The 21,989-nt window shown below is 39.8% G+C and overlaps 1 protein-coding gene across 2 annotated transcripts; it reads right to left on the reverse strand.

The window, feature by feature from the left end:
• Positions 1-3,402: 3,402 nt before the first annotated feature.
• TSC1 (tuberous sclerosis 1) lies at positions 3,403-20,948 on the reverse strand. 2 transcript variants are annotated; one of them, XM_009892237.1, is made up of 21 exons: positions 20,843-20,948; positions 19,867-19,970; positions 19,062-19,214; positions 17,172-17,316; positions 16,014-16,168; positions 15,615-15,688; positions 13,988-14,166; positions 13,443-13,552; positions 13,081-13,204; positions 12,584-12,699; positions 12,195-12,267; positions 10,770-10,868; positions 10,101-10,671; positions 9,306-9,349; positions 8,505-8,671; positions 7,417-7,599; positions 6,936-7,046; positions 6,241-6,363; positions 5,039-5,226; positions 4,765-4,926; positions 3,403-3,889 (listed from the first exon to the last, which is right to left on the reverse strand). In XM_009892237.1, exons 1-21 carry the CDS (start codon positions 20,946-20,948, stop codon positions 3,403-3,405), a joined length of 3,474 nt encoding a protein of 1,157 aa, XP_009890539.1. The 2 variants fall into 2 exon arrangements, with proteins under 2 accessions (XP_009890539.1, XP_009890540.1); XM_009892238.1 differs by lacking the exon at positions 19,062-19,214.
• Between the last annotated feature and the right edge of the window lie 1,041 nt (positions 20,949-21,989).

The following is a 21,989-nucleotide window of genomic DNA, read 5'->3' on the forward strand; positions in this document are numbered from 1 at the left end:
CACATAAAATTCTCCATAAACACCCAAGTGTGTTCATGAACAGACTGTATGTCGTTCGTGCTATCCCCTTGCACATGTTATTCAAATTTAAGAATTATATTCAGTCCTTAACTGGAATGCTGAGGTTCACGTATGAATTTCTAAATTGCTTTGAGCAACCTTTCAAATATTCATTTATTTCAGAAAAAAAACCCAAAACAGTCAGAAAGTGCCAGTCTGGAAGAAAGAAAAAACAAAATAAGAAAACAGGTTCCTTAACCTACTGGTTAAACTTACAGTAAAGCAGCCCCAAAGTTCCCTTGGTTTGAGAAACTGCGCTCCTGCGTGGGCAGCGACTCTAGAGCAGGGGACAGAAGAGAAAAGCACGTAGACCGGACAGCGCGAGGTGGCCAGCTTCCAACAGCGTCCCCAGCTTTGCAAACAACAGGCTTTGACATTTTCAGCTATTAATTTGTCTAATCACTGCGTAGTCTCTAGACTACACGAACAATGCCAAACAGAAAGCTAACAGGCAGATTTGCAGTACCGGATTGTTTCCAGTTAATTTATGGATTATACCGGCACGTTGTCGTCGAGTTTGTTTTCCATAGAAGAAAAAAGGCTTTGGCTCCACGCAGAAAAATGAGCTTCTAACAAAGAACCTCATGCAAAAAAGGGCAGAACCACTTCTCTGCTCTGTACTGTGCAGTTCTTGGGAGATGCTTCGATACTGAACTTGTTGCTGCATGTTTTGTCTCAGCAGAGCTCGGTCCCAAAGAGGTCGTCTTGCAGGGAATTTAACACAGAGTAGTGCAAAACAATACATTTTATTTGTTCACAGTTAAACACAAGCAACTGCCTTGACATTTTAGAACATTCTAATAAGGACAGCAAAACCTCCTTTTGGTTTAAGTTCTCTTTTAGCTTACGATTGTACCATTTCCTCGTATTTCATATTTATGGCATTTAATGTGGATTGTTTAACATGCTTACAAAGAGCGAGGCAGAGGGAACAGATTAACTTGACAAAGACAGCAATTTTAGATTTAACTAAAAGCAGTCAGTTAAAAAAATCTGTTTCCACTTCACGGATGGGACCCCTTCAAACAAACTGCAAGTTAACTACATACAGCAGATCCATGATTTTTAGACTTACAAAAAAAATTGCAAAATTTGTTCCTCCGTAATCTTTGTGGTCCATAAACAAACCTAAAGTGGTTTCCATTACTATCCCGGTGCTAAAATCCTTTTTAAAAGAAGAAAAAAAGTCACCTTATCAATGAGCTTGCATTACCGCCAGGGCATTTTTGTAACCGACGACAAAAAACCGCCTCTCCTCAGAACAAGTGAAGTCATCGTATAAGCAAGATACCTTTCGGGGCTCGGCAAAGCAGAAGGATGGGCTAATGACCTCCTCCAGCACAACGGCATCCAACGGCTGAGCCAGCCCCTCACAGGCAACGTGCAAACCGTTCACTCCTGGGGCTGGGACCCGGTGGGGCAAGGGGCAGGAAACCTCCAAATCTTACCGAAACATATGCTACCACGTTTGCTACCACTAAGTCTTAGAAAGCCTATAGACATGTCGACAAAACCAGTCTGTCACTTACAACCAACTCTCTATTTTCTATTCCATGCAGATTCAAGCTTTGACAAAACCACTGAAGTTCACCTTTACTGTCAGAGTTCGGACTGACCAACCGAAAGGACACTGAGAATAATTTAGATAGGCAGAAATGTATTTAGACCCTAGGTGTTATGGAAGAAGCAGAAATGGGAGGAAAGGTACTGTCAAGTGCAAGCTAGCATATTGCCAGCCACTTTGACAGAGTCCTGTTCCTACTCAGGTTAAGGACAGATTTGAACTACAAGTGCAAGTGTACTTGGACTTGATTTATATGTGAGACGATTCTTAAACAGCAGCTGCCACCCACAGAATGTTTGAGAACAGAAGCCACGTGTGATGCAGGGTAACTGTGAAGCCTGATATGTCTAAGTACGCCTGGACCCAGACATATCTAACATTTAAAACAAGCGCACTGCCTTCCTAACAGCAGGCTCTGTTCTGTCATGAAGGAGATTGAGTCTGACCACTGACAAGCCCTGATCCCACAATCCTCCTTCACAGAAGGCTCATCATTGACTTAAAACATGATTAACGCAGAAAGGCTTCACGACAGAATTCTGATTCTCAGTTTGAACAGACTTCCTCCTCAGCCTCGTCTTCTAAGGAAACGGGATGAGGGTGAAGGGGAGATACCTAGAGCCAAATTGACATGGCTGAGCTGAAAAATGTGCTGCAGTCTGAGCGGAACAGCACTCAAAGGAAACCCTATTCTGTAAGTCAAGCCTGAAAATGTATTCTCAGGAAGAACGAAGCCAATTTCTTGGACTCAAAACACAGTGGTCTTGCTCAGACCAGGAACAAAGACTAGAATGATGAAAGAGGGTCAGGCAGCACAAGTACTTCCCCGATTAGAGAAAACAGATCTCTTCTGCAAATCTTCATAAGCTTGCAATTCTACATTCATGTTCTGCACGCTCTCCCTACTTTAGTAAAGCTTCCTTTTCCCTCTTCTCCCACCCCAACTGCTTTCCCATACGAACCAGTCTGAGGTCAGTACCAGTCTGTCAGGCAAACACTTAAAATACGAAAAAGATCAGAAGCTAGTGTTTTAACAAGTCTTCAGCATATACGGTCTCTTCTGCATTACAAGCTCCAGTTCCTTATTAAGTGTCTGTTCAAATGCAACTTTCCAGGAAATGTTAAGGACAATATAAACAATGATCATGAATTAGGGTGAATTAATTGTTTTGCAGAGGTACACTGTTCTTTAAACATTTAGGCATTCAGTCAGAGTCCACCTTAATGAAGACTGGGCTCTGAGGGATATGGGAGAGTGGACAGGCGAAATAGAGACCTTTAGATGAATGCACTAGAAATTCTAGTGCTGCTTCTTTCCAGGAAGAAAGCAACCGAAGTCACCCGGATAGGCAGCACAATTAACTGCTCTAAATTGGAAGCTTGCAAGGAAATACAAAGCATTCATAGTAGACTCACAAATGTTAATTTGGCCTCATATTGCACTCAAGTCCATAAACGCAGCCACTCAACTGGGGACAGGGAGAAAGGGAAAAAATACTTGCAAATGCCAACAGTTGTCCCTTCAAATTAGTATACGCTGCTAAGGACTGAATTTGAGAAAGAAGCAGGAGTTAGGCTGGGCGTTTCAATTCCAGACTCAAAAATCCACTTTGCATTTGTTCAGCAGCCTTTTTCCGTTTCTGGACATCAATCCTATTCCGCTGCATGAGCTAGCTGCTCAGACCAAAGAAACATAAAAGCTTTTAGTTAAACTTGCATTCACGCCTCCTGTTCTATGCCAAGAATATGAAAATAACACTGATTGACTATCTTCCTTTTTAACTGTGGTCATGATGAGTTTCATTATAGTCCATGATATGAAGCTGTCCAACACTGCTTTCCTGGATCTTAGGCGAGAGGCTAAGGTTATCGGGGCTTGGAGGGGCCTTTGTCTCCATGTTTGGATCTTTACATAGTTCAGTCTTTAGAGCATCAGAAAGCCGGCTGATGGTTACACCCTCCTCATCACACTGGCTCTCACTCTTGTTGCGAAATAATTCTCGTGCCTTCATTCCAAGGAAGCTCTTGGAGCTGGGGAGTGAACCTACAGTCAGTGGGACAGTAGTCGAGGGCTCCAGCAACACGGATGTCTCCCAGCGACTGCTGAATCTCTGGTTCTGGGGTTTTTCTGGGGTGGAGAGCTCACTGCTGCTGCCACCCTTACTGCTACTACTACCTCGAGTGCTGGGAGGTTTGGTCTCTCCATTTCTACCAATTGTTTCTTCACTGTATCCCGCCACAGTATCTTCATTACCACAATCCAGCCTGTTTTGGAAAGAGAGAGGATGCAGTGTCAAGGAAAGTGCAGCACCTGTTTACAATGGAAGGGGAAATGCTGAGGAAAGCAGGTTACTTTGATTACTTTCCGTTACTGCTACTGCATATATACTTTAACAGCCTTCCTTTCACTGTTTTGTAGCAAAGCAGAAGTGCAGAGGATAACCAGAAAGGTATGCGTCACACACGCACCATTGCAACATCCAGTGTTTTAAGTCCAAAGCTGACAATAATCCCAAAGCAGAATGGAACTGGATCCTGATCAGTTAAGGTAAAGGAAGATATCTGTACAGCCTCCTTGGATTGTAGATCTTTCTTTCACCTAACCCAAGCACAGATGATCACATAAATCTACTGGCAGTGCAAGAAATTATCCTGATACTGTAGCAGAATTTGGGGTAGGAAAAAAAGGTATGAACTGAGGGAAAGTACAGCACTCCCTAGACACTTTAGGTAGCCACATGTAAAACAACAACAGTGTAACAGTTCGTAGATTAGAGACTGGTCTATGAGGCAAACGAGAGGTTTCTCTCAAACTTCAAGGAGCAGTTCAGGTATCTGAAAAGTACTTCTAACAGTGTAACAGTTCGTAGATTAAAGAGACTGGTCTATGAGGAAAACCAGAGGTTTCTCTCAAACTTCAAGAAGCAGTTCAGGTATCTGAAAAGTACTTCATGAGCACTTCCAGTTTTGTCAATGACTCTCAGTAACCTGGGCAGAGTCCTGAAATAGATTCAGTCTGTAAAAGGGGGAGTAACAGAAATATTTTGAGATGATGCATCCAAGTGCTAGGAATTCCACAAGGATATCAACTTCCAAGGAGCTGGTCATGAGTCCAGCATATTTTACATCATTACCCTTACCTTTCTTCTGCTGCTTCAGCTGCTTCTGCTCTTTCATCTTCAAGTTTTTTCAGTAGACTGCTCTTCTCCAGCCGGCCAAACAGATCCAAGATCTCCAGCTCAAATGCTTGTGTGATTCTTTTCTGGGCCTTGTACCTACTTTCTACTGCTTGCAGCTGACCTCTAAACAGAAAAAGAAACCAAGAACCATCAGGTTCAGTGTCTCCAGATTCTGCCACAACTATGACAGTGCATCTATCAATGCATGGTTAAAATTTTACACAGGGAGCTCTACCTTGCTTGGATTTTGACATCTTCCAGGTATTTCTTTTGCTCCAGGAAGAGGTGATCCTTTTTAGCGAGCTGAGATTCCAGTTCAGCTATCCGTTTCTGGGAAGCATCAAGCCTTTGGCTTTGCTGTTGAACACACAATTTTGCTTTCTCCAGTTCTTTCCGAAAAGCCGCGTGCAACATTTCAACCTCCTCAAAGGAAAGAACACAATGTTAAAGTATAATTTGTTTGTTACTTTTATTAATATTTAGCCATGTTTCTGGTGCTATAAATAGGCACGCTATTAAGCAGGATGGAATAAAAGAAGTATTTCTAAAAACAGATATAGAAAACTGGATACTCTGAGGATGTACACTATTAAGTTACTGTGAAAATAACTATACATCACTGGAATGTATTAGCACATTAATGTTCCTTATGAAAAGTACTTTTCAGCAAAGTAAACTTGCCAGTTCTGCACCAGATTAGGATAGACAAAGTCAATTTTAAAGCCATTTTTGCAACATGACCTTCATTAAATACCAGTAAAACTTTTTTTTTAGCTTATTATCCACCTTCTTTAATTACTTGCTGTCACGCAGAAACAGTTATATTGTTGTGTAATTTACTTGCTTCTAATTAGAAAAAGGTTTCTTTGAAGTCAGGAAGTAAAAACATATGAACCACAGAAGTTTTAGTAAAGTTAATACTAACTCTTAATAGGAAAATGACTGAGTGAGAAGGGGAAGACTGCTTTTTTTTAAAACAGCACATCACAAACCCCAGTAAAGCCCTGGTTAAGATCCTTCTACCAACTCTAGCAATACTAACCTGCATTATACACTTTCACAAATGTAAGAGCCCAATGTTACTTTACCAGCCATAGTCTGCTGCCAATTACATTAAGAGCACAGTAAAGTCTTGGTCTTCGGCATGAAAAAATTGCAAAGAATTTACGCCAAGTAGCTAAAACTGACTTCAGGTGTACCCTAACATCCCCTTCTTAGCTCTCAAGAACAGGGCACTGAAGAGATTCCATAACAACATCGTGCACAAAAATACCCAAACAGAAGATTAAATATGAAATCCAATCCCTGAAAATCAATTTCAAAACCAAGTATCTGTTAAGTTGTGAAGCATTTCCTTCATTCTAAACACAAGGCTGAGAACAGCCTGATAACAACCTCAAGTGATGTCTTCCCAAAAGGCCTCCCCTGCAACCATACCTTTGTAGTGTCCGTGTGTTTGTGCTGCAGCTGCTCCAGGTACAACTCATTGACCTCTCCTAGAACCAGAAGTTGCCTGTTCAAGAACTCCATCTGCTGTTGCACTGATTCGCTGTTGGAAAGCTTTAAAGAGAAATTGAACAGAACCAAACATTGGAATGAATAGTTCAGCGGGACAGTCATAGTTGATAGGCACTGCGTTCACAGGGTATTTTTATAAAGAAGGGAGACAAAGACAAGAATCCAATGCATCATAGGTAATGAGTGTTAAATAAATTAGCTTTCATTAAGCTGGTGACAGTCCATACAGAACTTTACCATATTAGCATTGCTTCCCTTAATGTAACCATGTGTCCACTTACATGAGAATTCCATTCAATTTCCAATATAAACAAGATCTCTAAGATGCCAAGATTTAGCAAAGCTTTTACACAAGTCCAGATTGCTCAATCTGCAAATTCCTACTGTGCAAAAAACAGCCAAAATGAGAAGTTTCAGAAGCCTTTGAACTGAGTTTAAAGCTTCTTCACCAAAATACGTTTCTCTCTGTTGTTTTTGTGCAATTTGTATCAGATTCTATGGAACTAAGCACAGGCTTCTTTCAGAACAAGAAAGAAAAAGCACCTGATAAAAATTATCAGAAAAAAATAAACAGAAAGACACAAAGAGACCCTGGGAACAGTGACTTTTCTTACCTTTTGAGAAACTTGGCTAAGAAGCAATTCAGTGTGACACACCTTGTTGTTAGCCTTCTTTAATTCTAACCTCAGATCTGCAATCATGTTCCGGCAGTCTTCTAGCTTGGTCTGTTCAAATAAAAACAAACCAACCAACCAACCCTCAGTCAGGGTTCTGAAACTTTAGTAAGGACTAGCAATGGCATATGGCTGGAGGTCTGTAACCCCCAGCACTGCAAATCAAGTTATACTGAGTACTTGTGAAAGTCTCCAAAAGAGCTAAGAAACTGCATTTTCCTATTTCCAAACTGAAGATAGGACAAAACAGAACCATAAAAGGCATTTCCAATTATGTACTGTCTTATTCTGAATTAGGACAGTATCTGTAATAGAGATACGTAACTTTCTCTCAGATATTTCATGCCATGTTATTAGGAAGGTTATTTTTAAAACCACAGTAAGTAGATAACGTAATTTTGTTCGGTGCTGTGCTTCATACCTGCAATTCCTGGCTCTGGTTGTAGAATTCCTCCCGGTCATGTTGCAGCTGTCTGATCTGGCTGTGAAGCTGAGCCACTATATTTTCATGTTCCTCCTGAAACTGGTGGTACCTTGCCTGTTCTTTCTGCAGACTCAGTTTCAAGGCCTGGATTTCTTTTTCCTGTAGTTTCAGCTGATCTTTCTGTTAGGAACCCCATATAAAGCATCAGACAAAACATCTCCTTTATAAGTTAGAACATCGGTGCTAAGTCGCTAGCTAAGTAAAGCTATTAATTAATAGCATGCAGGCATAACACCTTTCCATAGATAGAACATACTATATAGAACGTGTTTTTAAGGCTTTTGGGGTTTGGTTCGGTTTATGGCTGAAAAACAAAGTAAATGGTGATAGAGCGGGCAGGCTGAAAACTCAAAGTCACATCCAAAGGCCCAATGAGCAATGGCAGATTCTTCCACTGCACCTCATGCTTTCAACACGGACTTGGGCTTCACAGCTGAAGCAACAGTTCATCTTCCAAAACTTATTTGGAGGTCTACTTTTGGCTCTTCTACACAACTATCAAAAGGTGAAACTGTTGATGGAATTAGCTATAATATGGAGATACAGAATGAAACAGACCTAAATCTGTAGTGAGACACCCTTCAGTGCACTTATAACTTGAAATTTTATCATAGTAAATACCTCTGGAAAAGAACATTTGCGTTTTCAAAGTTTTTGCTATTACTCCTCAATGGAGGAGTGAAAGGACACCAGTTCTTAAAGTAACACAATAAGGTGTTTACCTAGGCATTAAGTAACCACTCCACTAACTGTGAAGCCTTTAACATTATTCAAATGTAAGTGCTGTCAGGGGTCAAGCATGCAGGCATCCGCTGATTCAGTTGCCTGCAGTCAAAGAGACTACTGGTTTTAATAATCACAGTGCACATAACTCATTCACAAGTCATTTCACAAATACTGACTTTAATAAGGTGAGAAATGAGGCCTCTTTTTTGAATGGTACTGAAAGATATTGGCCAAACCAATTAATACTTGTTGTAGCACCAGTGTTTTTAAATCAATGCTAGAGTTGTATCCGTGCTCACCATGGCAGCATTATGTTCCTCCAGTGCTGTTGCTTTGATCACTTTTCGCAAGAGTCGACGGTTCCGAAGGGCATGTTGCTGTCTTTTGAAGCGTTCATACAATAACTGGTTGTGCAGCAAAAGCAATTGGTTACGCAGGGTGTGAATCTCATCTGAAGGGGGAGAACCTGGATTGGAGTTAGAAGACAGAAAAGGTTACTGAACTGTGCTGTGCCTGTTCCACATATGGGAATTATTTTTTTAAAATAAGCAAATCAGAGTTCTTTAATGACAACTTAAAGATCTGTCTGCTCCATTGGCTCTCCAACACAAACTTGAAATTTTAAACATTTTTCCAGAGCAACATGTACATGCTTCAAATGAATTGCTCCTTCTAGTAAGAAAAAAAGCCAAACTCACTGTCACTACAGAAGCCTAAGAGCACAAAACTATGACACACATGTCAAGCAGCAAGGAAAACAATCATCAGTTTTAGATTCAAGTAGTATTTCAAGTGTGGAAGGCTCTGTTAGCTTGCAGAGTGATGCTGATCATCTAACAGATTTTAGATGGTCAAAAGTAGAAATGTGTACAACTGTGGGAAAGGTAGCTTTCATTTTTCGAAGATGAAAAAAAGCAGCTCATGTCACTGGAACACAGATGTCTATCTGCTAAGAAGATAAACCATGACTTAATGGAGGGCATCTTGGTTTGTTTTTTTTCTTTTTCAAATAATGCGGCAGAAAAAGTATGCAGGTCACTGTTTAAGCAAGTCTAATAATAGAGGAACAGATTGCCAAAACACGTAAGAAACCTCCTCACCTCCAAAGTGAGTCCAGTCAGCAGATTTGCTTGGCAGAGACAATCTGGAAAATTAAAATGCAGCATTAAATAGCACGTTTAAATATGCAAACACTCTGCAAGTCACTTTAAAATGGAATGCCCACCTCAAAAGAGCTTACAGCCTAATAGAAGTATAACTATGATCAGTCGGTATGAAAAGAATAAGGAGGAACCATGCAAGCAGCAGGTTGCAAGGCAGATGATGGAGGGCATAATTTCTTGGAAATTAGAGAAAAATTCTCTCAGGCATAGAAAACAGCGTAAGGACAAAGCAGAATACAGGGCAATAAGATGAAAAGAAGGAATACAGCAGATACACCTAAACCTTAAATCTTGTTCTCTGGTTCTTAGCTTCATGTATATTAGAAAGAAGCAACTGTCAATCTCCCTTTGGCCTCTACACTTGCTTTTGACTATCTAGTGTGGGACTTAAACCTGATAAAGCAAACAAATCTCACTAACAGTGGTACCAAACCCATACTTGTAGCACAGCCAACAGCCCTGCTTCTTCATCCCAAGCTCCGTCAGTGAAGGAGTAAGAGTCCTAGTGAAAGTCACAGCCCCTTTTTTTAATATCAAAGCAAACACGTTACCACTGCAAATATAAAAATCCTCCAGCCAGAACCCCTAGTTCAGTAACAGTAACGTTTCACAGAACATCGTTTCATTATAGATTTCCAGACACAGCTGCTTTCCAGGCACAGCTATTAAAATAAAGCCAGCACAAACAGTAATAACAAGGGAGTATGCAAAGTAAGATCTTCAGTCACCCACTTGTTCAGCTCCTTAGTGTGTGCATCCGCTCCTTGCTGTATCAATCTGTCCAGTACTTCCACGGGAGAAGTAGAGGACATGCAGTCGTCATCCTGGGTTCCCTTGGCTTTCTTTAGCAGCTCCTCAGTCTTCTTGCCAACAAAGAGGTAGGCAGTCTTTGGTAATGCAACCTCAAAAAGGTGCTCATATAGGGGAGGCTGCCCACTCCCAAACACCACTCTTCTTTGTGCTGGTACTTTGCAAGGGCTGGGAGTGAGAATACTCGTCTCCCCAGAGGTTCCTTCCCTGTGACCAGCAGGGCTTTCATCAGAGCCTCCACAGGGCTTGTCTATAGGAGTAAATGTTTGTTTGGGTGTTTCCCGCGCACTCTCAGGCCCAGGCTTGTCCAGAGAAGATGTTAAAGGCTCAGAGGTCTGACTGTGTCCCTGAACACTAGAGACTACTGAATGGGTCTTCTTTTGAGAGCCTGACAGACTTTCATTTGTGCGGTAAAACGGAGAGTCAAATCCTCCTCTAGGCACCATGTGTTCAGCATCGGTTGTAATCTCGGAGATCTCTTTAGATATTGCATCTGAGAGGATGGGAGGGGGAAGCATAATTACGTATCTTGTATTTCGACATTACAAACATTTTTTCAGCTAAGATATATGTAAGGATGACAGAAATTACCTTCCTCTCTATCCTTTTCAGCGCTATCTTCAAAAGACAAACCACCCAAAAACTCTGGAAGATCACTTAGGGTTACTGAACTTTTACTACCAGGTGTATCTGAAGAAAAGAAAGAAAGAAAAAGTTAGTTGTACAGATGCTGCTTTCTCCAGCCTTATCATAGCACAAACCAGAAGTCTCTTACTGCTGTAAGGTCCTTAGAATAAGCCTGTCCTTCTTTCAGGTGCTTTCTCAAAGGAGGAAGCTGACTCCTGTTCCATTCCATGTGGAAACCAGTTCAGAAATCAGTCACTGGTCTGTCCTGATCCCAAAATGTATTTCTGTAAACTTAATATTTGCTACTGCATAAGTGTAGGCAACTGCCTCTATAAATAAGGTTGTGCTGTTTGCAATTTAACCCATTAAATTAATAAATAAAAAGAGGTTTAAGTGTAGAGTATTATACTTCCACATTAGCATTGAACTCCCCTTTAGCTTCTGATCTGGCTACACAAGGACACCAACTGATGTAATACAAACTTGACAATGTGTGACTACTGATCAAAACTCTGAGACAGCTGCCAGGCAGATATACACTAAAGCATGTGGGACAGAAACCTCATGCTCACAGCTCAGACACAGATTAGGGACCCAGTGAAAAATCTAGCCTATTCTTAACTTGTAATTCAGAAAGTTCAGATTCCAGTGTTGCTATACAACTTCGCCAAGGAAAAACAGCTTTCAATTTCACTATCATCTCCTCTTTGAGGATGGTAAAGATTCACAGTACAGAAGTCTCAATACAGTGCCAAAAGCCCTTTCTACAGCTGTCAAAGAATGGAAAATGGAATCTAGATTTACCTATTAGAAGCTGAGTTCCTCAACCATCCACTGTTGATTTCAATATTCCACAGGACTTTAAAAAAAGGTTCAAGTACAGCAATATAATTGTAGATAGAAAACAAAGTTTTTCCAAGAGCCTTTAAAAGGAAGCATCATATCTATCCTTATATGCAGCCTCACAGTTTGATCCAGGCATGTAACATAAAACTTGTTTACGTAAGAGTTCACATACAACTTGCTGCTTCTAATAAAAAAAATTCACCCTCAAAGAATTAGCTTTTTTAAAAAAATACATATCCTTTTTCAGCCCTCAGTGCAGATCTGTATATTTAAACATGCATAAGCATGCATGAGGGCCAGTTAAAAAACTCTGCAAGCTACTTCTGAAGGTGAGTATTTAAAACAAAATTGAAAGCATCACAAGAAGTTTTTAAGTTGAATCACAGGTTAAAGCAGGATCCTGGAACTACGAAGAACTCAGGAAAAAAAAAAAAGAAAGAGAAAAACCTGTGGAAAAGCGTTTGGCAATTTGAACATCTGTCAATAAAAACAGGATTTGTTTACAACAGGTTATTGTATTGGGGAGAGGAAAATGGAGTTTACCCAATGATTTATCGCTGTTTATGACATTTTGCTGTCGGTAGAGTAAAGGCCTCCCAGGATCTGGTTTGTCCTCCTGAAAAAAAAAACCAACAACCCAAAATAGATTCTTCAAATCAAACATCTGTTGGAAACAAACTTCTTGGACAGTTTCATAGAAAGGAAATTCCCCCAAATAGATTGCTTAAATAGCAAACCAGTATAAGAAGTCTTGAAACTGTGCAACTGTAAGTGGCAATAGTTGTCTAAACTTAGAAGAAAACGAGTTTTTGCAATGAAATGCAAATTTTGTAAATCAGTTACTCTCATTTTTCTTTCTCAGTTATGGTCACTGCATGTCAATGAAAAAAAAAAACAAAACAGATTTGTTTGGCAGAAGAATTTTATTATACCTTTTTAGGAGGTGTGGCAGCAGCTGAAGGGAGTGAAACATGCACAAAGTCATCGGAAGTGCAAGGTGGAGGAGGAGATGTGGCTGGCGTTCCCAAAGGTGTTCCTTTCCCCCCTGCTGAAAAGAAGGAGCAAAATTTTTCTCAGCAAGGTTCGTGCTTCCTCATTTCAGCTGAATATTGTATGTGAAGAATTACACGTTTAAACACTACCTCAACCACTTATTTCTTAAATCTCTTTCAACTATTTACCAAGATAAAAGCGCACAGTTTCTAAAAGGCCTGTTTCAGACTTCGGCACTTAATTCACTGTAACTTATTTCCTATCTCACCATTTGCACTAGTACTGCTGTGGATGACCAGGTACTCAGTTCACAGAAATAATGGCTTAAGTCTAGCAAATGGCATGGTGTGGCATTCCCACTTAAGAAGTAAAATTTACAGCCAGAATTTCTATTATAATAAACCACGAGGGTCTAATTCCAAAATGCAGCACCTACCAGACGTGCCAAAAACTTTGCTATAAGGTTGTGATGCAGACTGGGACGACTCCGATGGGACAATTCCAGGGGAGGTTGGTGGAGTGGTCATACCACAAACTACAGAAGGACTCCAGATGGTAACCTATGTAAAAGCAACACACAACAAACACAAATCAGTGAAGCTCAGAAAAGGAGTATGTGAAGCTTCTGTATCCAGGTTCTGACACAGGAAATCAGATGGACACTAAGTCTGAAACATACACTAAGCTCTGAAGAATTCACAGTACTGCTCAGAAACATGAATTTTCTACAGTGTCATGAGAAATTTTGAACAAAATGCAAAGAATTAAAAGCACGCTGCACTTTATCTTCTGCTTTACCTGCTGCGGCTCAGTTGACAGCCGTATTGACTGTGGGCTCAGAATCTGAGGTAGCTGCCCTGGCATTTGTGATAGTGTTAGCCGAGGAGTGGAATATGGGGTAGATGTCCCTGAAAGTTAAAATAAATAAATATATTATAATTTAAAAGTATCCTATACATCAAATACAAATCAATGACTTTTTTGGCTAGTATTTAAAGGTTTTTTAAACACAACATTTCAAATCCATTCAACATACACAGTCATAGCTAGCAAACAAGAGACTTTTCCTCCAGACCAACAAAATATCTATTGAATGTTACATACTACAGCTTTTTGTTGTTGGTGGTGGTTTGTTGCTTTGGGGTGAGGGGGACATGGAAGACACAGCGGAAAGGCAACTTTGCCAACATTCCGCATGCCTGCATGAACATACATCTATATATTTGTGGGTTTTTTAAATGATGTTTTATTTTCTGTAGGATAAATTAGTGAGATGTCTTTTTGCTATAGGGCCAGTTTTCCTCCAGTAATTGGGTATTCATTAGCCGCCAGGCAGGTCTTACCATAGCTGCTCTGTGTGTCAATGTAATAGCTGGCACTGGGGTCAGTTTGATGATGTTTTAAACTTGTGCAGAGTTTCCGAGACACAGAGTAATAGCCATCTTCATATGAGGCCTCTGCAGGGTCCAGGGAGATTTTGGCACATTCTATCACAACATCATGAGTTTCTAGTCTTTTCCACCTGCAGACAGTTTTTGGATCCAAAAGAGTAAGTTAGTCAATTATTGTTACAAACAAGAGTTCCTGGAGATATGAGGAATTGGCTTGCAGGATGGCTCATTTGTTCCAGACAGTTTTGCACGCTCTCAGCCAAAACTGGAACAAGGCACCATACAGAAATTGCAACCAGATGACTTGTAAGAGGGGGTCTCAAAGAGGAGACAAACAGCTTTGACACAGAGATCCATAAAGGTCTGCCATGGAGCACTCTGGAAAGGAGGAACAGCACACGAAGACTTGGTTGATCCTGAGCTTCAGCAGCTGTAGAAATCAGCTCAACTAGACTGAGATGTTGGTAGTCAAAATTTAGACATGCCAGCAGTGAGGGAATCTTACATTATTTAAGCAAACACCATCTGCAATGCCAGTTTCAGGTCTGTGTTTTTCCTCGCAAGTTTTGGGAATGTTTTTTATTATTACTACTTCCTTCATTCTAAAAACTTTTTCTCACTAAATTAAGCAGCCAGATTAGATCTGCCCAATATTTCAGGGGATGGAAGTTCACTGTAAAGAAGACAAAGCACATAAGGCTGTCTATTAAAGGCTGAGTCGCTTTTGAATGCAAGATATTGTGTGCAAGATACCAAATCAGAAGGCTTCAACTGGTAGTTTTGTGCCAATTGGACTCCTTAGCGGTGCCACCCTCCCCCCTGTCTGGGAGAAGCCTGCAAAATTGAGCATTGTGATATTCAATAGGTTCCCATTTAGTAGTATTTTCCTAGTGGCTCTGAAAAGCAGGGCAAGAGCACTACTGTGCAGCAACAAGAGTCAATTTCTCCTCTTCAGTGGCTGGGCCTGTGGAGACAAGAGAAAAGCAGCAAGTGGTGCTGCTGCAGGCAAATGAGCCTATTTCTAAAGAAAACTAATACAGCTGATAATGTTAAGACATACCTGTTAAAAGAATTGATCTGTTAACTGAACCAATATCTAGGTACCAAAACAAGACATACTGAAGCCATTTTAAACACTTAAATCCCACCAAGTACTTCAAGAAACAAACAAATCACCCAAACCTTAAGCCAATGAAGCAGTTCAGTGGTAGCTTCTCTTTATTCATTATAAGCAAATTCTTTTAGAACTTTATGAGGATGTTTGATCATTAAATCATAAAATTAAGACAAAGTCAACTGTTAAGTAGAAGACACATTCTATCCCAGACATAAAACAAATTTAGAACCCCAACGTTGTTGTTAAAGGTGTTTCACAACAGTTTTTGCTCATTCATCCAGCTGTAAGCTTGGATGAAGGAAGAATGCAAGTTTACCTGGTGTACCTATGAATATGGGTGGCAAAACACCACTGGCACACACTGCTGCTGACAGAAAAGGTTTTGCTGTAAGCCTTCTGAAATAACCCAGCTAAAAGCTCCTCATTTATAGCCTTTCCTAATAGCAGAGTGAACATATATACCTTCGTGGGTCCAGTTCATGGTCCTTAGATCCAGTCACTAATTCTGGATGAATTCGCACATGTTCCATCATTGGCTGGATGAGCAAAAGCAAGAAGTATATATATTATTGGTACAGCATCATTTGACTCCACTAAACTACACAAAGCTGATGAGCAACCTGCTGATCTCAATAGTTCAGAATATTACATTTGACAGATAAAGCTAACAAACATCATCACAGCTGCAAGAGATGATCTCGCTCCCAACTGAGACTTCAGTCCTCCAATAGCCTGTTTTTATTCTGCTTTGTTGAGCAGCCCTCCGTTAAATCAGTGTAGTGTATTACATTGGCAAATACCTGCCTTTATACAGCTATGAATTCCTTGTCTCAGATAATATAGAGATGAGCAGCATTTTACCTTTACTACTTCTTCAAAGGTCTCCAAGTTTTCCTTCATACTGTAGTGAGAACGCAGAAAGGAGACAAAATTGCAAGGATACATTCCATAAAGACGATGAAAGAGAGCATAAACACTGGCATGAAGATGGACAAGATAAATCTCTGCCACGTGACCTGGAAAAAGGAGTTAGAACCTTTTTCATTACATTGGAGAAAAGAACAAAACTTCTAAGAATGCAAGCAAAGTACTTTTAAATTTGGAATGTTAAATGGAACAAGTCTTCTGAGACACAAATAGTCCCTAGAAAAAAACATGAAGTTTTCTGAGAGAATAGGCACCGCTTACTCATTAGCTCACAGCAAAACCAAAAATTATGATATGGACCATTAACTCCAACCAGTATCCCGTCATTCTCAAAGCACAGCATTTCTTATGCAAGTTAAAACCTGAAACCCCTCTAGATAGTGAGCCAGAGTTTGCAATACTGACTGAATTATTAAGGCCAAGGTTTGCTTCACTTCAAAGCCTGTATCCACAAAAAGCAATCGCGACAGACTTTAGTCTTACTAGCCATCTTCTAAATTCAATCCTACTTGCAATGCAAAATGTCCCTCTAAATAGCATCTCTTATGTGCTTAACGCAGCATTTGTTCATAAAGCCATGACACATACATAGATAATGCTAGTGTTAGAAATCAGACACCTTACAACAAATTCAGCAAAACCAATGAGAAGACTAGTTTACCAACACTTTCATGACTATTGATAGCTGCACATTAAAAGAAACTCTTACATGTTGCTTCTTCCCCCTCCCCATTCATACCTGGGAATCTAAAATACCCAAATACCTGCTTCAAATGTCAGCATTTTCCCTTCTCTGTCCACTAAGATCAACCTCTGCTCTTCGCTGTCATCAAGGTAGCATTTTGGTCCAGTGAAACTTCACGTAGTAGCAGCACCACATGAAAGAATCTTAGACACTTCTAAATTTTGTGCAAAGAAGCACTCACTGATGCTAACTATCAAACAACAGAATAGCTTGTCAGCTTAATACCTCATTTTCTGCATTTGAATAATCTCATTAAGAGTCTGACAAAAGAATGTGCTCACCAGCTGCATAAGAGTCACAAGGATACTACTAAACCATAACTGCATGCAACAAAGTTGAAATCTCACCTGGATTCTGCAAGCACCAGGCTGAGAGACGCCCAAAGATACCAAAGAAATCATGAAGGTACTGTTTGCCAGACTGAGGAATCATTGGCAACATGGTTATTAGCACTAGGACACCTGTGGTGAGTACTACTACATCTGTGTCAGTCTGCAAGAAGGGAAAAAACCTGCATTAGTCAGTTAAAAGTGCTGAACTTAATTTTTTCCAAGGATGAAATGAATACTGCATCATCATCATGGAAAAAGTTCTCTACTTTGAGACAGTCCCTCTGAAAACTACCATAACTTAATGAACCAAGCTTGTCATCTCTTTCATCCAGAACAACTTTTAAGAAAAAAAGATTTGGGATTCTGGCTCTTGCTCCTATTCTGTTGATGCTTTTCTGTATAAAGACTTGACTTACTTAGAGAGGGAACATCACCACGGCTCCACAATTGAGTAGAAGAAAAATTACTGGTATGTGAAGCATCTTATGTACCACCTTCCCTCTTTCCCAGAGCTAAGAATGCACAGCATTCAGAGCCTAAGAAACTGCAAATCTGATCAGGGTATTCAAGGATGTTGGAGAATTAACAACACAAGGGTAAAAACCTTTTCTAGTAAGCCTGGTTGATAACTCCGCTGCTAAATATTTCATAAAGCAGTATTTCAAACAATAACTAGAATCTCATGGCTTACATCGAGAGAAAGGGATGTGGCAGTAAAAATCTTTAGCTAGATGAAACAGTAATAGAGAATCAGATTTTAGAACAGGATGCAGAAAATGTTCAAACTTTTTCCCGGTGGGTCTATACTTGCTTCCCCAGCTTAACGAGCCTGCTCCTTGCTAGTTCCTCTCCTTTGTCAGGATAGCGGTGTAAACAGCACAGGTAAGCCTGTGGCCAGATGCTGTCCTTGCTACCTCTCAAGAGCCACTCAGGCTGATTGGACATACTCAGCGTTATGGACTTTTCTTCCTCTGTGTAATCTATGGCCTCTATTCTCTCTATCAGACATAACCTTCCACAGCACATTTCACATCCATCCCTATCGCTCCACACACATCCCTAGCACTTCCACATCTCTGTTCCACTCCCACCAGCTTTCTGACACACTTCACTCCTCTCTCAATCAGGCAAGACTCACACTGAAAAGGATAACAGAACTCGTCAGGCACGTCAGGAGTTCCAGTAACAGCATTTGTAGCTTCTTCTTTGGCAGTTACAATTTTGTTGTGTTCTTGTTTTGAAGAGCACTGGCACTTGACTACACCATGCATTTTAATGTGACTTAAATGACTAACATGAATTCTTCACTATCATATTAAATAACCATATTACTGACAATGCACTCTAGGTCTCAAAACACTTTCCATTCTTTATTCACTGTTACAATATTGTACAATATTATAACTGATAAATTTGCAGGTGGAAAAAAAAAAAGAAAAAAACAAAGCATGGGGAAACAGCTACCTCCTTGTAATCCAGCATGTCTGTAGCTAAGAAGGGAAAGACTGCTAATTCTAAGGTAATTTCACCAGGGAATAGTCTATTGCACAGCCCATCTATGCTGCAAGTACAGTATATAACCTTACATGCACAAATTCCAGAATGCACTAATGGGAAGTTATTGTATTTCTCATTAAATTCACATTCAATATATCCACCAATTTCTTAACTCAAAGTTATACAATGACAGTGGCTTTTGGAAACATGATTGCAGTAATAACAGGATCAGCACAGAGTATTTCGTTGATACAATTCCACTGTGGCTCAGTATTTTAATCAACATTTTCTCTCTTCTCACAGCTTAACTAAATGACATCAAAACAGAAAACAAATGTCTTGCATTACATGTATGTATGATTACATCAGGTGTACAAGTGTTTTATGGACAACACTGACAGTTCTTACCTTGAGACATTTAAGTAATGAAAGTAGGAGAGGTGCTTGAGAAAGCTTATGTTTCCAAGATGGTTGTCTTCTTATCACATGTCCCAGCAGAGAGAGAGTGGGTAAACGGGTAGCAGCTTTGCCCATATATTCATTAATTTTGTCCAGTAGATGCTGATAGAGGATTTTGCAGTAAGTCGTAGAAAAAGGTATTTATATCTAACTAGTATATATTCTTTTTTTACCTATCTATATTCAGCAGTTTACCATTGCCAATTATGGAAACTATAGGCATTTTACAGATATACAGGATCCAAGAGCAGATAAAACCCAGCAATAAGTTTAAGTCTGCTGGTAGCTAAATGCAAACTATTCAGTCCAGAAGCAGTCCCCTAACTTCAAAGCCTTTATCATAAATAAATAATACAAAAATGCTGGTCAGCAGAAGTAAAACAATTTGTAGTGCCATTCTCTCAATCTATTTAAAAATCCTTACTTGCTCTCAAAATACCTGATTTTTTTTACGCTAACACATCCAGCATTGAACAAGCAGCAGTAGCATTGCAAAGAGACAACATTAGTCCTCAGCAAACTTTCATTTATAGAGGTTCTTTGCTTAATTGGGTGAATTTAAGCAGCCCAAGAAACAGAGACCTTTGAAGTTTTTTTTTAAAACTTAACTACTCTTACGACAGAGATACTACATTTCTACAACAAGGTAATTCTATACCAGAATGAAAAAAAAAAGAGTTCTAGCAGATGCTATTTAAAGGCTACTTCAATACCAGGCTAAAATCTGCCGTACTTAATGGGAAGATTTTTTTACCTTGTCATGAGGTTCTTGCAGTGTGGACAGTATATGCAGTGCCTGCTGAGAATTGGTTTCCAAGTAATAGTCCACCAGGTTGTTCACAAGCATAGGTCCACGGTCTATCAGTTTGTTCACAGCAAGAAAAAAAACCAAACAAACCAACACACATTCTCAATAAACTAAAAATGAGGCATTTGTTACAGGGACATTGCACAACTTTTTAACAACTATTACACAATTTATAAAATAAACCAGCACTTAGTGTTTACCAGACCTTTAGGGAAATGAGACCTCTCAACTACATTTTCTAGGTCCTAACCGTTCAAGTGATTGCATTCGGCTCAGGGAAAGTAACTAGTTTTTTAATAACTAACAATTACTGTCTAATCTTAAAAACCTAGAGGTAGCTGAATTGCAAGAGTATTTTACCCAGTATAGGTAAAGAGTTCAGAAATAACTTTACATTCTCTCCCTTCAGAAGGTAAAGGAGAACACATTTAGGGATAAGGACACGGACAGTGCTATCATTCTCTGAAAAGGCTCTATCAACATAAGGAATGCTTTAATAGCAGCAATCATTTTTTCAAGAAAGTCTGGGTCTGCCATTTTGTTTGGGGTTGTTTTTTGTTATTCAAATGAACAAAATTCAAACAATTCCCATAATGTGGATGACACCTAACTCTTTCTACATACACTTGACAAAGAAAATTCCATCAGCTCACAACTTGAGGTTATGCCCCAGGAAAAGCTAGTCATTTTATAATAGTCTTTTAACAATTATATAACAGACCTTCCAAGAGGCACGCCATTAAGCAAAATGGACTGAAGAGAAGCCTCTATCCTTAGAGCAATTTCAAACCTAAATATCAAGAGTTTCTTTCAAGTTGCATTTGCAAAGACTGTGTTTGATAGAAAAAAACCCAACACATTATTCTACCTTCGCTGGTGTAAAAGCAAAAGCTTTCCTTCAATTACATAGAAGGATACATACCACAAATAAGATTATCTTTGAACACAGCTGTTATATCTTCCAGGACACCCAGAATTGGAGAATCCAGCATTGAGAGGAGCTCACCAACATTTCCTTGCTGTGCCATGATGCGCGTACTGACATGAATGTGGAGGTTAAAATTTCAGGAAGTTCCTCATTGGTGTCTCTCTACCAGACTAGGAAAGAAGAGAGAGCAGATAAATGAGCTTTCCTTTTTCCCTTTCCATCTTAAATGTCTCATCACTTCCCTATTTCTTTTCTGCAGTATTGCCCATTTAACAAGTATTACACTGAAAGGATTGCTAGAGTTTACAGACCTGCAATAAAAAGATGTAAGAGAAAAGTTTACAAAGAAGCCAATGAGTCACAAGCAGAGTTTTCTTCATCTTTTTTAAAAAGATTGTTTTGCGAAAGACCTTGGCTAGCATATACAGACTGTCAGAGAATTCTGTTATGGTATTTTTTTTTAATTTGCTCTCCAGGTCAATCAACTAAGACTAAAGTTTTGAATAAAACTCTGTTCTTGCTTTCTTACAGCAATTCCTCCTCAGCCAACCTTTCAAGTCCTTTGCATTGTGGTCTACACTCTGGAGAAAACATGCATCTCAAGATCCTTCTCCACTCCTCTGGCTAGATTAGAAATTCACTGCCCTCGGCTTTGCATTATTGCATACTAATAGATTTGTGCGTTAATACTTGCAACTTGGCCAAGCTGCAGCTGTTAGGAAACTCAGGGTTACTAGAGACGCTGCTCCTCAGCCACCCCGTGCATACTAAATCAACAAGCTTAACAGCACAACACACCTTGTTTTCATATGTATAATCTGCGCATTATATATTAAAAACTCTGCAGTGCAAAAATTGTAGAGATTATTAAATGCAACAGCATGCAGATAACATGACTGGTCAGCTTCACAGTACTAAGCAGGAGTAAATCTACACCACTGCAGGCTTTTAAGATGGCTTCCTCCCGTGTACTAGCAAGGGACGGATTCACGTATCACATAGATCTACCTACCTACCCATCACAAAATGAATGAAGTTTTTCTTCATCCATAAGAATCCTGTGCTGAACCCTTCCCAGTGGCAGAAGGAATCTGGCTTCACATCACACCTAGTTTTATTAGCAAAGGTTTCTTCTTTCCTC

This window comes from Charadrius vociferus, unplaced genomic scaffold (genome assembly GCF_000708025.1).
Source record: "Charadrius vociferus isolate BGI_N301 unplaced genomic scaffold, ASM70802v2 scaffold549, whole genome shotgun sequence".
Taxonomy (NCBI): Eukaryota; Metazoa; Chordata; class Aves; order Charadriiformes; family Charadriidae; genus Charadrius; species Charadrius vociferus.